The sequence below is a fragment of the Schistocerca piceifrons genome, chromosome 1 (assembly GCF_021461385.2).
Source record: "Schistocerca piceifrons isolate TAMUIC-IGC-003096 chromosome 1, iqSchPice1.1, whole genome shotgun sequence".
Classification (NCBI taxonomy): Eukaryota; Metazoa; Arthropoda; class Insecta; order Orthoptera; family Acrididae; genus Schistocerca; species Schistocerca piceifrons.
Window position 1 is genome coordinate 152,303,214 of NC_060138.1, and position 18,342 is coordinate 152,321,555.

Below are 18,342 nucleotides of genomic sequence, written 5' to 3' on the forward strand. Positions count from 1 at the left end.
GAAAGGGAAAGGTGCAGGACCTCCCTAAATCGAACCATAAAACGGACTACCACGGATAAAATTTAAAACGTCATCAGCCCTGGAGGCATCGTCAGATAAAACCAAAGCCAAAGTGCCCGGGAGATTAAAAGATTGCCGGAGTGTGCGCAGTCGAGGACACTCCAGCAAAATGTGGCCGACCGTCAGCCGGGACCCACACTGACACAGGGGGGGATCCTCCTGACGCAAGAGATGGCCGTGCGTCAGGTACGTATGGCCGATGCGCAGCCGACACAGGACTACCGAGTCCCTGCGAGAAGCCCGCAGGGAGGAATGCCACACGGCGGTCGTCTCCTTGACAGCCCGCAGTTTATTCGGGGCTGTCATGCCACGCCACTCAGCAGCCCACATCCCAATCAGCTTACGGCGCAACACCATCTGCTGGTCGCGAGCCGTAAGGCCGATCTCCAAAGCCGGGGCGTCGATCGCCCCTTTGGCCAGCCTGTCTACACGTTCGTTCCCTGGGATGCCAACATGACCGGGCGTCCAAACCAGGACCACCGAACGACCAGAACGGGCAATGGCGGAAACAGTCTCCTGAATGGAGGACACCAGAGGAGAGGAGGGATAGCAGCGGTCGATGGCCTGAAGGCTGCTCAGGGAGTCACTGCAGATCACGACGGACCTACCTGAGCAGAAACGCATATGGTCAAGAGCGCGCAATATGGCCACCAGCTCTGCAGTAAAAATACTGCAGCCAGCCGGCAAGGAGCGCTGCTCAACATGAGCAGCATGAGCAAAAGAGTAGGCAGTGCGACCATCAACCAGGGAACCATCAGTGTAGACAGTCTCACAGTCCAAAAATGAGGCGAGGAGAGCAAGAAAACGGCGACGGAGGGCCACAGGCGGAACCAAGTCCTTGGGTCCCTGTGCCAAGTCCAGACGGACGGACGGCCGGGACAAACACCAGGGAGGCGTAGGTGTACGGACCCGGAAGGGAGGCAGAAGAGGGAATGACCCCAGTTCTGACAGCAGGGACTGGACACGGACAGCTATGGAAAGCCCAGACCTAGGGCGCCGTTCGGGCAGATGGAGGACCATAGCAGGGAAAGTATTTGTTGTATTGGGTATGGTATTTCGATTAGTTGTGTTAATTTCTTCTTTTTATTGGTGAGTATGATGTCAGGTTTGTTATGTGGTGGTGTTTTATCTGTTCAAAAAAATGGTTCAAATGGTTCTGAGCACTATGGGACTTAACTGCTGTGGTCATCAGGCCCCTAGAACTTAGAACTACTTAAACCTAACTAACCTAAGGACAGCACACACATCCATGCCCGAAGCAGGATTCGAACCTGCAACCGTAGCGGCCGCGCGGCTCCAGACTGTAGCGCCTAGAACCACTCGGCCACTCCGGCCGGCTTTTATCTGTTATAATGGTTCTGTTCCAGTACAATTTGTATTCATCGTTCTCCAGTACATTTTGTGGTGCATATTTGTATGTGGGAATGTGTTGTTTTATAAGTTTATGTTGTAAGGCAAGCTGTTGATGTATTATTTTTGCTACATTGTCATGTCTTCTGGGGTATTCTGTATTTGCTAGTATTGTACATCCGCTTGTGATGTGATCTACTGTTTCTATTTGTTGTTTGCAAAGTCCGCATTTATCTGTTGTGGTATTGGGATCTTTAATAATATGCTTGCTGTAATATCTGGTGTTTATTGTTTGATCCTGTATTGCAATCATGAATCCTTCCGTCTCACTGTATATATTGCCTTTTCTTACCCATGTGTTGGATGCGTCTTGATCGATGTGTGGCTGTGTTAAATGATACGGGTGCTTGCCATGTAGTGTTTTCTTTTTCCAATTTATTTTCTTCGTGTCTGTTGATGTTATGTGATCTAAGGGGTTGTAGAAGTGGTTATGAAATTGCAATGGTGTAGTCGATGTATTTATACGAGTGATTGCTTTGTGTATTTTGCTAGTTTCTGCTCGTTCTATAAAGAATTTTCTTAAATTGTCTACCTGTCCATAATGCAGGTTTTTTATGTCGATAAATCCCCTTCCTCCTTCCTTTCTGCTTAATGTGAATCTTTCTGTTGCTGAATGTATGTGATGTATTCTATATTTGTGGCATTGTGATCATGTAAGTGTATTGAGCGCTTCTAGGTCTGTGTTACTCCATTTCACTACTCCAAATGAGTAGGTCAATATTGGTATAGCATAAGTATTTATAGCTTTTGTCTTGTTTCTTGCTGTCAATTCTGATTTCAGTATTTTTGTTAGTCTTTGTCTATATTTTTCTTTTAGTTCTTCTTTAATATTTGTATTATCTATTCCTATTTTTTGTCTGTATCCTAGATATTTATAGGCATCTGTTTTTCCATCGCTTCTATGCAGTCGCTGTGGTTATCCAGTATGTAATCTTCTTGTTTAGTGTGTTTTCCCTTGACTATGCTATTTTTCTTACATTTGTCTGTTCCAAAAGCCATATTTATATCATTCCTGAATACTTCTGTTATCTTTAGTAATTGGTTGAGTTGTTGATTTGTTGCTGCCAGTAGTTTTAGATCATCCATGTATAGCAAATGTGTGATTTTGTGTGGGTATGTTCCAGTAATATTGTATCCATAATTTGTATTATTTAGTATGTTGGATAGTGGGTTCAGGGCAAGGCAGAACCAGATAGGACTTAATGAGTCTCCTTGGTATATTCCACACTTAATCTGTATTGGCTGTGATGTGATATTATTTGAATTTGTTTGGATATTAAGTGTGGTTTTCCAATTTTTCATTACTATGTTTAGGAACTGTATCAATTTAGGATCTACTTTGTATATTTCCAATATTTGTAGTAACCGTGAGTGGGGTACACTATCAAAAGCTTTTTGGTAATCAATGTATGCATAGTGTAGTGACCTTTGCTTAGTTTTAGCTTGATATGTCACCTCTGTATCTATTATCAGTTGCTCTTTACATCCTCGTGCTCCTTTGCAACAGCCTTTTTTGTTCTTCATTTATAATTTTGTTCTGTGTTGTATGTGTCATTAATTTCTGTGTAATGACTGAAGTTAATATTTTGTATATTGTTGGTAGGCATGTTATGGGGAGATATTTTGCTGGGTTTGCTGTGTCTGCTTGATCTTTAGGTTTCAGATAAGTTATTCCATGTGTAAGTGTATCAGGGAATGTGTATGGGTCTGCAATGTAACTGTTAAATAATTTAGTTAGATGTGAATGTGTTGAGGTGAATTTCTTTAGCCAGAAATTTGCTATTTTATCTTTTCCAGGGGCTTTCCAATTGTGAGTAGAATTAATTGCTTGGGTGACTTCATGTTGCAAAATTATCACTTCAGGCATTTGTGGTATCATCTTATATGTGTCTGTTTCTGCTTGTATCCACCGTGCATGCCTGTTATGTTGTATCGGGTTTGACCATATGTTGCTCCAGAAGTGTTCCATGTCTGTTATGTTTGGTGGATTGTCTATTTTAATGTGTGTGTTATCTATTGTCTGGTAAAATTTCTTTTGGTGTGTGTTGAATGTTTGGTTTTGTTTCCTTCTATTTTCACTTTTTTTGTATCTTCTAAGTCGTTTGGCCAATGCTTGTAATTTCTGTTTCTTTTCATCTAATTGCTCTGTCGCTTCTTGTTGTGAGATTTTACCTAACCTTTTTCGTTTTTTTTCTGACATTTCATTTCTTATAAATTGTGTTAGCTGTCTGATGTCCTTTCTCAGTTTTTCTATTCTGATCTGTAGCCTGTGTTGCCATGCTGGTTTTGTGGGTTTCTTCTGTTTGTTGGTTGGTTCTGATCTCTGCCTAGTGTGTATATTTAGTGTAGTGAGTGCTCCTATATAAACCAGTAGTTGTAACTCTTCCATAGTTGTGTTTTCATTTATTTTGTTGTGTATGATTGTGTTGATAGTTTTTATTGTTGTTTCGACTTGTGGGTTATTTGGCGGTCTTTGCAAGAATGGTCTAATGTCTGTATTTGTGTCTTTGTATTCTATATATGTCAGCTGAAATTTTTCTTCTATATCTAACGTGTGTCACTTCGTGTTCTATTTGTGCTTGTTCTGGTGGCTGTATTAAGATTTCGTTTTCCTCTGATTGTTTAATTGATGCGTGTTGTTCTTTGTTTGTTTGCTCTGGGATGTTTGAGCCCATTACTGTATTTTCTTCTTCTTCTGATTGCACATTATTTTGTTCCAGTATTTGTTGTACTTGTTGTTTGATGTTTTCTAATTCTGACTGGGGTATCCTGTTGTTTTTGATTATTACACGGATCTGATCAGCTAGTCGTCGTTCTGTTAAAAATTTTAATTCTGGGTATCTGGTAATAAATGTTGTGTATACTTGTGATCTGTATCCAGTTGTGTTGGTTCCTAGGTTTGTTGCTTGGTAATAACAGAACATGAGGTGTCGATTAACTTCATCTGACCATCTCATCCTCTGTCTTTGTTTTCCTTCTAGGGTGGTTGCAGGAAGCATATCCTGCAAAACACCTCTATTTGGATTTAAATCATTTTCCAGTTGGCTAGCAGTGTCATTACCATTGTGGGCGGGCATAGGGTTCAAGCGTCGTCCCCGACCATGACGGCGCTTGTCCGAGGCTTCTTTAGTTCTGTTATTAGTGGTTTGTTCTTTTCGTCGCCTTTTACGACTGGCAGAACATACCGGAGGCCTATTCTTTTCCCGGGGCCTCCACGGGGTTTATTATTATTATTATTATTATTATTATTATTATGATTGTTATCATTATCATAACTCCCACTTACCTCTTGAGAAATGTGGCTTATTTTAATTACAACTCAGTAGTTGCTCATCAATTTAAAAGTTGTGTCCTGAAAATAAGAACTTTGAATCTATTACACTTCTTTCCACACACAGTAATCTTCTTGAAACAGCAAATTAATCACAGCTCAGCTGAAAGATTTTATGTATTAGTATCTCTCTCTCCTGTTCTGCAAGCTCCAGGTATTTCTGTATTTCTAGTTGGACTAGCACCCTTCGATTGACGGATACTGTAGGGAATGGCACTTCAACACCCTCACCCTCCCTCTTTTTTTGCAATGATACTTCTTTGCTGATTAAAAATCTGTGTCAGAGGTGAACAAAAGCTCTGTCTTTGAATTTTGCAGGCAACATTTGTGTCACATAGGGCACTTCATGGTCTGATAAACCAGTACACAACTCCCATCTTCCAAACTCCACAAAAGCTTTCCTACATTCCTGTTAGAACATTTGGGTGAAAGCATGTGACACAGCACAGTGTAATGGATAGGGCTGTCTGCACAATGAGTCTTTCACTCTGCAGCAGATGGTTTGCTGCAATGTTCATGGCTTAGGATAGATACTACACTTTGGCATGCACACACTTCAGACTTACCATATTCCTGCTTCTCATGAGGTCATCAATAGTCTTCTTACGAGGCACTATGAGACTGGTACGGGCACGTTGCAAGGCTCCCAGTATGTTGCCCAATATATAAAGTACTTCTTCTGATGACCTGTTGAGCATTTCAAATGGCTATTACAGACATGTTAAACTACATACTAGTGGGAGAAACCATAACTGATTGGTAGGGGAAGATATGTTGCAGTTTGGTTTAAGGAAAGAGGTTTCCTAGTAAACATCTCAACCATGAATGGCAGTTACAGATTTAAAGAAAACACCAAATGTATTAACTTAATTATTTCGTGCTTTCAACTGCAATTTATTAACACAGTGACCCAGTAGCTCTGAATCATTCTTGGTCTTGAAAACCTATTTATGATAGCCTCTTTTTAATTATTTATTTATTTATTTTTAGGTGTGAGCGACAAAGTTGAATTTGACACTATGTTTACACAAATCTAACGTGGACTTTTTTACCATATGCAATATTCAAAATTGCAGCACACATACGATTCCTTGGCGCATTACATTCAAGTATAAACTTGAATCTGTCATTCATTGGCAATATTACTGAAATTTAGGTAGTGTTCCTTATGTCACAATGCACTGCTGTAGTTCTCAACTTCGTTACACTATTTTTGACCTACAACTATGTAGTGTGTTTGCATAAGGTAATTGCGAAATGGAAGGCACACACAAAGAATATTGTACGATTCTTCTTTCCAAATGTAAAATAATTCCTTGCGCTGAAAAATATGGTAACAGGAGGGCAGGACAAGAGTTTAAAGTAATTAACAGTAATGTTCGCTTATGGAGAAACAGATATTTACATTAGTTGTAACTATCCATACTAGACAGAAATTCACTGGCCCTCGCAAAAGAAGATATCCTGTTGAAGTAAAAGTTTTGGAATTCATCCCTGAAAGGAGGAAGAATGGGCAATCTGTGATTAGCGACACCAAACGAAACAAAGCAAAAGAGGTGGCTGCAGTTCTTAATATTCTGTGGATGGGTTGATTGCTTTATGAAACAGGTGGGTTTGTTTCTATAAAATCAGACAACAATATGCCAGAAACTTTCACAGGATTTTAAGAAAAGACTTCATGAATTGCATCATTGCCATCACAATTCAGAAATAGAACAACTTTTCAATGAGCCAAATAGTCAATGCTGTTGAGAAGCCAGTTTGATTTGATATGCCACTTAATTACACAACTGACAAGAAGGGAACAGCAAAAGAAGTTACCATCAAAATATCAGGGAATGAAAAACAGTGCATACCTGTAATGATGACAATCACAGCAGATGGGTGCAAGTTTTCCCTGTCTTAATCTTCAAGCAAAAAAAGAGCCCTGAGATTCCTAATAATGCAAAGCCCTTCCCTTATGACGCCATTGTTCAAAACCTACAAAAGGTCTGGATACGAACTTTAATGCTTGACTGACTCCGAAACATCTCTAAATTCTGTCCTAATAGGCTATCAAAACTACCGCTAATGTTTTGTCTTCACGCAGTTCATGGTCATCTCAGTTACAATGAAAAAAAGAAGATCCACAGCCTAGACAGTACCTTGTCATTATTCCTGAAGGAATGACTTCTGTGTTATAGCCCCCAGATGTAAGTATAAATAAACGTTTCAAAGGTTATGTTCAAGAACAGTACGAAAAATGGTTTTGTGAAGCAAACTGTGAACTGACTACAACATGAAAAACAAAGTGTGCTGCACTCTGTATTACTGCTCACTGGCTTTCAGTTGCCTCAAAAAGCATCAAAGCACCAACGATTGTAAAACCATTCAAGAAGTGCTGTATCTAAAATACTCTAAAAGTTAGTGAACAACACTGAGGATGATGGGGAAACAGGAAATGAATTTATTGCCAATGTTGATACCTCCAAGGATACCAGTAATGATGACATTAGTGAGTAACAACGAATTTTACAGAATCACTCGATTTTTGCTCAAGAGCTTTCAAACTTTCACTCTCTTACAATAAATTCAACAAAGACAAAATATTTACAATAAGAATTACAAGGAGTGATGAGAACTCCCAAGTACATCATAAAATTTGATGATTATATAAGAATACAATGATGGCTTAAGACATTACAGCTGTTTCTCTTCATGTAATTCTCAAAACTTGACTCAAAAGGCATAGTCTCATATAATCCTTTAAGAACACTGTCATAGCTGCCACTAAATGCAAGCTGATGATCAAGGTGAGCATTCTATAAACCAAAGTCAAGAGTATTTAAATAAAATATGTATATAGTGAATACAGTATTGGTACACTCCAATTATGCACATTTATAAATATTAGTACTCATGAACATCAAACACAACACTACTGAAATTTTAGATGTGCCCATCACCATACAAATAAGGTTTCGTTATGAAGCGTGGTTCTATACACACTGATCAACCAGAATTAATAGAAATCTCCTCTCAAATGAAATATGGAAGGTGCTGTACAGAAGGTACCTATGAAAAGGTGTCAGGAATACAGAAAATTAGTTTTATTGCATCCATGTGTAGATAAAGACAACAAAGTTTGTCAGCATTGAATCTGAGGCTCCAGGAACCCCAATGAATCACCAGATTTTAAAATTTTTGAAGTCATCCTTAAAAGCCACATACTTGAAAGGTGGTTGAGCATATTTTGTTGCATCTAATGCAATACCATAGCTCTTCTCTAGGTACAAGAAGATAACAATTAAAAAGTGCTTGCACAGAAAAGTGTGCTGTATACCTGCGTCCAGCAGACACAGGTTATCAAAGATAGAGTGAAATCTCTTAAGCCCACACTAAACAGTAACCTTGATTCTAACATCCAGATGAGGTAGTTGGCCTTGTACTAAGTGTCTTCCATATACAGCTGGTGAGGACAACACTATTGTACATACTGGGGTATGTACAATACTTCCTTATTTTTATGAGAGGAATTAATTCAGCTTTTCTCCAGAAGCTGGGGTATTGTTGTTTCAAAATGAAATTAAAAATATTGGAAGATGTTGATTTTGATACTAGAATAAAAATGTATGAAAACTATGCTTGTCAAATCATAGAAAGCAACCTCCCCTCTCCCCTCCCCCCTACCCCTACCACCACAACGAATGTAATTACAATTAATTTTTCATGCCACACACAACTCACATACTTACAGCCACTGTCCCTAGGTGCTGGAACACACACACACACACACACACACACACACACACACACACACACACACACACAGAGCCACTCTCTCTGGGCACTAGGGCCTAGGCTCCAGTGCCCACACAGTGTGTGTGTGTGTGTGTGTGTGTGTGTGTGTGTGTGTGTGTGTGTTTCTATTTCAGGAGAAGAACATTGCCCAAAACCTTAAATTTTAGTAGTCATTTTCACTACTGTGCCTGTCTGCAGCTCAACACCTCCTCTAAGTGGGGAGTTATCTATCCTTTCCAAACTGTTGCAATTCATGCCACCCCACAGAAAACAAAATGGTTATTTCAGATCCATGTTAAGCTTTGTACATAAAATTTCCCTTACTTCATCTTCCAAGGAGAAGTAAATCAATATTACCCAAACTGAAGTGGAAAATAATGGCTGTAATCCACAAATAATTCACAAATTAAAATAGAAAATTACCTGCAATAAATTCACAACCACCAGAAAAAATATATATATTTGCACGCATTCCATTCCTAGGTATAATATCATGCAAAGTAGCAAATCTTTTCAAAAGGACACATGTTCACATAAACTTCCACATAAATAACATGGTGCAACATCAACATGATCCATAGCACCAAAACTACCAGCCCAGGCCTTGAAAAATCAGGAACTTACAAGATTGTGACAATTGCTTAAGCTTTTATTCTGAACATACCTGCAGAAGCTTTAATGTAAGATACCTTGAACACATGGATGCCTTTTAGCCTAGTAAGTTAGAATAAATCTGCAATAGCCACTCATATGGTTCAACACAGAGACACTGTTCCTAACATTGAAGTTAATATGTACATACTATGCAGCACTAACAAATGCAATAACAAGGACATCATAGAAGAACCAGAAATATATTTCACACCTTCAGTTCACCTGAATACATTCTAAATGAGCAACTGGAGCTGGCTAACACACAATTTTTACATCATTTTCTTGGGCTGTGCACACAAAAACACAACATGGACATCCAACAGACAAATCTATACAAGAATTCCCACACTGCAATAGAAGAACACCTGCGCTATGTAACATCCTAACAGCTCCTATAGATGAAGAGGTACAGGCACCAAAGTCAACACTCACCATAGCTTAACAAAAGTCTTTAATTTTTAACACTTCCAAAAACTTAACGCAATGTAATTTGCATATATTTATATTCCAAATAAACCTGTTAATGATTGCAGTGTAAAGTTACATAACTCTAATGTTGGGCAAATATGTATCCTTAATCCCAAGCTTCATCTTTTTAATTCTGTACCGCTATCGAGTAACTTATAAACTGTTAACAACCATCAAAAGTTCTGTACATATAAATTTGTGTACATGTATGTCTAATTTACCTACACTACAAGGTGTACAACTTTGCTTCCGCTGTTTTTTCCCCAACATTTGAGGCTTTAATGAAACAATGTATCATTCAAAATATTTTCCATTGCTGGCCACTACTTTCTCCCACCTTTCAGGCAGTGTACAAACCCTGCATCAAAAAAATTATTGTTCTTTTGAAGCGATCCACAAATCGATCCAATTCGTGACTACTTCATATCGGAAGTGTTAGTAAGCCAGGCGATGCACCATTGATCTAAACAGGTGATAGTCAGAGGGAGCAATGTCTGGAGAATATGGCAGGTGGTGTAGGACTTCCAATTTTAATGTTTCCAAGTGCGTTTTGGTCTCTTTTGCAACGTAGAGTCGAGCATTGTCATGCTGCAAAACCACTTTATCGTGCCTCTCACTGTATTGCATCCATTTGTCTTTTAATGCTCTGCTCAAACACATTAACTGCGTTCGATAACAAGCACCTGTGATTGTTTCACTTGGTTTTAACACCCCATAGTACACAATACCGAGCTGGTCCCACCAAATGCAGAGCACGATCTTTGAGCCGTGAATATTCGTTGGGTGGAAGCATGGCCGGGATATCCCCATGATTATTTTTTTTTTTCGTTTAGAGTTAGCGTAATGAACCCATTTTTTTGTCCCCGGTCACAATGCAATGCAGAAATCCCATCCGTTTTTGCCTCTGAAGCAGCTGTTCACAAACACCGTTCAATGTCTCTTGGTTTCAGCTCACATGGGGCCCAAGTTCCTTCTTTCTGAATCATGCCCATAGCCTTGAGACATTTTGAAATGGCTTGCTGTGTCACTCCCACTAATCGTGCCAATTCTTCTTGAGTTTGACATGAGTCTTCACTCAGCAATGTCTCCAATTCTACATCTTCGAATACATTCTCTTTTCCACCACTATGCCGATCTATGACATTAAAATCACCATTCTTGAAGCGTTGTAACCAGTCACGACACATTCTTTCCCTAATAGTGTCCTTACCACACGTACTTGAGAGCATTTAATGAGACTTACCCGCTGTTTTCTTCACACTGAAACAAAACAGTAACACCTCCCGCAAATGACGATAATTAGGCTCGTAAACTGACATTTTCAATCAAGTACAACTTTATGATGCAGACAAAAATTGACTAATGTTTGAATGAGGTTATGTTGACCAAGGACCCAGCTAACTGCCTGACATCTGCGTTCTGTTTCTTTCAATCGCTTCTTACCGTGGTCGCCACCTATCAGCAAATGGTGGAAGCAAAGTTGTACACCTGGTACTATAAAAAGCAAGTTGAGACTCAACAAGCACTCGACCGATTTATTTCAAATTTTCACATGACACACTAATAAAATTTAGTCAGCAGCAGATTGCATATTTTTTAATAAATGTAACATACTACTAAATTTAAGCTATATTAGACAAATGGTGTTAACAAAAATCTGAAAAAGTTACTGATTAATTTGCGTGAAATTTTTGCACAACACACTAGTAAATATTCACATAGATGGACAAAGCCCATATATTTTTTAAAACAACAATAACAGGTTTTCCATTGTAGCTGACTGTGCTGTGCTGTGAAAAATGTGTGGTTTAGTTTTATTTCTTGTAGTCAATTTGAACTACAATATCAGGGCATTAAAACCATTAGACAAATTGTTTCTCCTACATATATTCTTCCTCCTTATATATAAATTTTAAACAAAATATGCATACACAACGATGTGCTTTTTCGTTTTATTCCTTGCAGTTAGTTTTAACAGAAAACAGGAAAGTTGTATTTATGACTTATCAGCTTATGATTAGAATACTACTGTGGAATCTAAAACATACAAAACATTGTAATCCTATGCATTCGCAGATTGAAACCATGCGAAGTACTGTCACTGAAGATACTATCCTCACAGATCCAGCAATCGGAGAGGTCTCTCTCGCACCCCATATACCAATGATCCCAACCAATGCCCCAATTCATTCTAAGTAACTTCAACTCCCAATCAAGGGTTTGTTTGCTATACCAATAAACTAGGCTCAAAGTACTCAGAGAAAAAGAGGGACAGGGATGGGAGAGGAGGAGGACGAGATGGGTGGAGAAAGGAGAATCACAGAGAGGGGGGGGAGGGGGGGGGGGGGGAGATAAACAGAGAGATTGGGGAGGAAGAGATGGACAGAGAGAGGGAGGAGACACATATTTAACAATTAGGAACCATTTCCAGGTTTCCTAGCATTATGCAATCTGATGGCTTTATAATATCTCATTAAAATATCTGCTGCTAGTTGTTAAAAAATACTTACTGAAAACAACCTGACATATAGTCCTGTAATAATAAAATCATTCTTAGAGTTCAAGCATTTTTTTGTTGCTAATATGTTGCACATCCCATATATGTACTTTGCTTAGCTTACATTTATATTCAATAGGAACTGAATTATATCTTCATATCTTTGCTTAAAGGATACTCTTTACGTTGTAAACAAAAGCATAGAGTGTGAAGCTCAACACTGTCATTAAGAATATTATGAAAAGTGCCAATGTTATTTGTTTACTTTGTGTGGACTGTTCGCAGTGCAGCTTATACCTGAACCTGGAAAACCTGACAAACCAAACCAAAACAAATCATCATCCACTGGAACGTACGAAAATGTACACAACTGTTGCAGTGGCATTATCATGTTTTTATTACTGAAACTACATATAAAGTGGCTCTAAATATTTAAATGTTCTTGCACACTGTATGAGCAGAAGACATGCTGCTGTCCAAAACATCAGTTTAATTGGAAATGTTAGCCATCTGAAGGTGGTCAAGGTAGCCCAAAACCAGTCATGGTATTGGAAAAAAGCATTTTGAATATATTCGTGACTGGTTGCATTATTCATCAACAATATTGGCTGAGTATTCTTTCAATGTTTCTTTAAGGTAATGCCAGATACTGCAATGAATGCTGTCATGACCTGGTAATATACAAAGTGCAAACGGACAATGTTGATTCCTACTTGATAAAGGACAGCTGTAAACATCATTGGTAGAATCAAAGTGAAAACAAATTCTCTTTGTAAGAGCTCAATACTGATAGAAAGCTGGACCGTGGCTTGTGGCACTGCTTAGGCATGTTAAATGCTCTATCATACACTGGACAAGCCTGCTTTGCTGATCTAGACAACACAATTCATCGTACAGCAGTAAATAGGTCCCTTGCACATCTGCTTCAAATCCTCCTCATGGACACCCATACAACTGGCATATTTCGGCATTCTCATCACAGCAAGCTGGCTTTACAGCATCCAGTTCATCATTCTGAAACCTCGTCTTTTGGAGATTGCTCTCTGGTAGAGGTATCCAGATCAATAAGTGGCCACTGTAATGTAGATCATCGAGCACTTCACACTGAACAATGTGCACTAGGTGGAACTTGGCTTTTCCCTCTTCCTTTCATAACCCAGGTTTCAGATGCATACGTCAGGATCAAGACATAGTATATATAACCTTTTTACTGATGTGTGTTAGATCTTTGCTCCATATCAGACTTCTACCACTCTTCCGATATGCTTCTGCTTTTTTCCCCCCGTTCGTTTATTTCTCTGTTGTTTTTTCCATCTTCCTGTACCAAGCTTCCTATGTACTCGAAACTCTCCACTTTCCTCAATTGTTTCCCATCAATTGTTATTCCAGTTGTTCCTCTCTCCTTTTTTCTTGTTGTGATAATCATCTCACTCTTATTTATATTAAATTTCATCCTATATTCTTGTACTGTTTGTTCCCATATGTCTAACTGCTCTTTTACTTCCTCCTCCTCATTCCCCCAAATCATCATCAGATCATCTGCAAACACCATAGCTTTCATCTTTCCTTCACCAATTACTTGTGCTATTGGCCTCATTATGTTGTTCAAACATACCAGTAACAAATTTAGCAGGCCACCTCTGAAGTGGTTCAATGTCTTCCTTCAATCCAACTTGGTACGGATCCCATACACTTGTGTAGTACTCAAGAATAGGATATTTGGTCTCCTTTACATGTGAACCACACTTTCCTAAAATTCTCCAAATAAACCAAAGTTGACCATTTGCTTCCGCTGCCACAGTTTTCACACGTTCGTTCCATTTCGTATCACTTTGCAACATTATGCCCAGATATTTAAATAACTTCACTGTGTCAAGCAGGACACTACGAATACTGTATGCGAACATTACAAGAGCATTCTTCCTACACATTCTCATTAACTTACATTTTTCCACATTTAAAGGTAGCTGCCATTCGTCAAACCAACTACAAATTTTGTCTGAGTTGTCTTGTATCTTCCTACAGTCACTCAACTTCGACACCTTACAGTACACCACAGCATCAACAACAAACAAATGCAGGTTGCTGCACATGTTGTTCAGCAAATCATTTATGTATACAGAGAACAGCAGCAATCCGGGGCACGCCTGACGACACCCTCGTCTCTGATGAACATTCGCCATTGAGGACACCATACTGAGTTCTATTACATAAGAAGTCTTCGAGCCACTCACATATCTATGAACTTACTCCACATGCACATACCTTCGTCAAGAGCCTGCAACAGGGCACCATGTCAAATGCTTTGAGAAAATTTAGAAATATGGAACCAGCCTGTTGCCCTTCATCCATAGTTCACAGTATATCACATGAGAAAAGAGCAAGCTGAGTTTTGCATGCTAAAACTATGCTGAGTCATGGACATAAGCTTCTTAGTCTCAAGAAAGTTTATTATTATCATCAAACTGAGAATATGTTCATGGATTTTGCAGCAAACTGGAGTTAAGGATATTGGTCTGTAATTTTGTAGATCCATTCTTTTACGCTTCTTACGTACAGGAGTCAACTGTGCTTTTTTCCAGTCACTTAGAACTTTGTGCTGGGTGATAAGATTCATAAATAATGCAAGCTAAGTAAGGGGCCAATGCCATAAAATACTCTTCGTAAATACAATTTGGGATTCCATCCAGAACTAATGATTTATTTGCTTTCAAGTCTTTCAGCTGTTTCTCTAGGCCAGGGATGCTTATTAATATGTTGTCCATACGGGAGTCTGTCCAGTGGCCAAATGATGGTATGTTTGTACGATTCTCCTGTGAGAATGATTTCTTGAGCATGAAATTTAAAACTTTGGCTTTTGTTTTGCTATCTTCAACAGCCACACCCGATTGATCAACAAGGGACTGAATGCAAGCCTTACGCCCGCTTAGCAATTTTACATACGACCAGATTTTTCTCGAGTTACCTGCCAGATCTTTTGCTAAGGTATGATGGTGGTAGTAGTTGTACACTTTGCGCATAGACCTTTTCATGGCCACATGAAGCTCTACTAACCTTTGCTTGTCATTATTTGTGTGTTCTCCAACAGCCTCTGCTATCTTAGCATCTTTATGAACTTTGTTATTAAACCATGGAGGGTCTTTTCCATCCCTTATCCACTTACTAGACACATAAATCTCAAGACCACAATTTACAATCTGCTTAAACTTTCCCCATAATTCCTCTCTACATCCATCTTACTATGCCCTTAATTGCTCTGTATGTCCATCTTACTGGCACTAAGTGATGTTAGTTAATGGCCTAAGTGAGATGCTAACAACTGCTTATCTGCTCTATCTAGCACAAACACTCTCCTAGCCTTCTGGACTGATTTATTAACTTTCGTAACCATAGTTGGTATAATGACATCATGATTGCTAATCCCCGTTCCTATGTTGACACTGTCGATAAGATCCAGCGTACTCGTAGCTACAAGGCCTAAAATGTTTCCAATGTGTGTGGGCTGCTTAGCTAGCTGTTCAATACAGCTACCAGAAAATGTGTTCAAAAGTATTTTGCATGAATGTCTAACTGTACCTCCCACAATGAATCCATAAGCATGCCAGTCTATACTCGGGAGGTTAAAGTTGCCTCCAACTAATACTGCACCCTCTCTAAATGACCCAAAGAAGGGACTAAGAGTTTTAAAAGTTAGAACATTTTCTTTGTGATTACATACATATTTATCTGCAGTACTTAAAATTCTGCCTCGTGAAGGTATGCACTGACAAAGCATCATACTGTTTCTCCTTGTAATTTTTTAAGTGAATTCTCCTTTTGATCAAATTTAATATATACTGTGACTTACCAAACGAAAGCGCTGGCAGGTCGAAAGATGTCTGCTTGTGTCTGTATATATGTGGATGGATGTGTGTGTGTGTGTGTGTGTGTGTGTGTGTGTGTGTGTGTGTGTATATACCCGTCCATTTTTCCCCCTAAGGTAAGTCTTTCCGCTCCCGGGACTGGAATGAATGACTCCTTACCCTCTCCCTTAAAACCCACATCCTTTCGTCTTTCCCTCTCCTTCCCTCTTTCCTGATGAGGCAACAGTTTGTTGCGAAAGCTTGAATTTTGTGTGTATGTTTGTGTTTGTTTGTGTGCCTTTCGACCTGCCAGCGCTTTCGTTTGGTAAGTCACATCATCTTTGTTTTTTGATAAATTTTTCCCACGTGGAATGTTTCCCTCTATTATATTAATATATACTGTGATATAAAAAGACTTCTGGCTCTTCTCCTTTTCCCTGATTTTCCCCCTGCTGCTTCAATATTTTGTTTCTCCAAGCTTGTGAAGCTTACACCTCTCATCAGCAACATGTCTAATGCAATGTGCCAGCTAGAAAACAAAAATATGCAGGTTGCTGATAAGCTCACCCCTAAATTGCAGTTTATGTACGAGTTTGTCAGTCTCAGATTTTCAGCTGCACAAAATAAAATAATTTATTAACTCCACATTCCCATCATGAGAGCATCAATGTCTCCATGCTGGTCCTTTCCATTCTTTTTCCTCTAAAAATGACGATATCTATACCAGAACCCCTCGATGATATAAAATGAATTGTTAAGGAGAAACATATGTAATCTGCATTTGAAATCACTTTTTCTGTGTGGAGGATGTATATGTGGACAAGGAAAAAGAATTCCTGGATTTTTTGCAGATTTCTCAGCTAAAAATATACTTTCTCTGTGTTAAATGACAGTACACTTCCCCACTGAACTGTAAAACGTATCAGTCCTTTGAATGGTTAAGGTTTTATATTTTATACACTGGTGTAGAACTTCTGAGCACTTTAAGAAACAAATACAAAAAAAAAGAAAAGAAAAGAAAAAACGCTGTTTGGAAAGATCTCTGATATGCAGAAACATGTATGCTGCATATTTTCATATTACAAAAGTATAAATTCAAATTCCACCAAACACAGTACATTAGTTTTCAAAGCATTGAAATCAATATTGTGATGTGTTTTTGTAAGTCAATCATAGCTTAATGTCAGAGGATCTAGGCAGTTGCTGACAGCAGACATTCAGAGCATAGGACATGTGATGTAGTCAGCCTATAGCAACATCACTGTTTCTTAGCGCAAACACACAAAAAGTTAATGGTTTAAATTAATATACATACAGTACAGCTACACAAAAAGCTAAGCTTTCACATACAATACTGGTCTTTTAGCTTTTAAGATATGTCACACAAATGTGCCAGAAACATTTTGAATAATGACATAAATGTGTGGTCTTCTGCAACCCAAGGGTTTCTAAGTGGGTAGTCCTCAAAGTTTTGAGGTTTAAATGAGAGTCAAATGCTCTGTGTTTAAGAAATTAATTGCACATTCTCACACATAACATAATTCATCTTGCGTAAAAGGAAATTTACTTTGAAAGTAATGCTTTTCAAACCACAATTCACAATATTTTTCTGAGACCTGTTCGAAATAGGTTTGTTTGAAGATTTGCCAGAGAGTGCCAGAAAACAAATGTTACCACGCATGCACTCCTGTGATGATGTAGAAAGCCCAAGTTTTGTGTCTGCTCTGCTTGTATTCCTTTTGTTGCATTTCTGTTTTGGAATTTCATGTGTAATGGGGTATCATGTGACCATGTGCAGCAGTGAGGCATGTTGTTCAGAGGGGAAATATGGAGTTATTATACTTGGTGCAATTGTTTTATCATATCCTATCCAGATAAGGAATGCAAAATAAGAAATCAGGCCTTGTCACAATATTCATTTCAAAACTAAACACTGTAACTCACAGTACCCTAATATTTTGTTACTTTGTGATTTTAAGATAGATATTTTTTTAATTTGTACTCTGCAGTGCTGTGATGTTGCATCAATACAGCACTGCAACAAGCTAGTAATAAGAAATACAAATTTTTTTAAAAAATAAATTTTTCTATAACCAGAACTAAGAACATATTTTAGTCTTCCATAATTATGCGCACATACTTTAATTCACTTGATAGCTCCCAGCCACAGAAATTAGGCTTTTTTTCATGTGGCATGAGAGCTATAAAAGGAAACAGCAAAATCAATAACATAAGCACGGGTCACATGGAGACTACCCGCTCCACTACAACACAGACTGCTCCTGGGCATACATGAATCC

General features: G+C 38.7%; 1 protein-coding gene across 1 annotated transcript in view; it reads right to left on the reverse strand.

The window, feature by feature from the left end:
- LOC124799421 (protein rogdi) overlaps positions 1–18,342 on the reverse strand; it is a 70,602-nt gene that overhangs the window by 29,350 nt on the left and 22,910 nt on the right. The window contains exon 5 of the mRNA XM_047262922.1: positions 5,368–5,488. Coding sequence (XP_047118878.1) covers positions 5,368–5,488 — 121 coding nt within the window. The remainder of the gene's footprint in view (positions 1–5,367; positions 5,489–18,342) is intronic.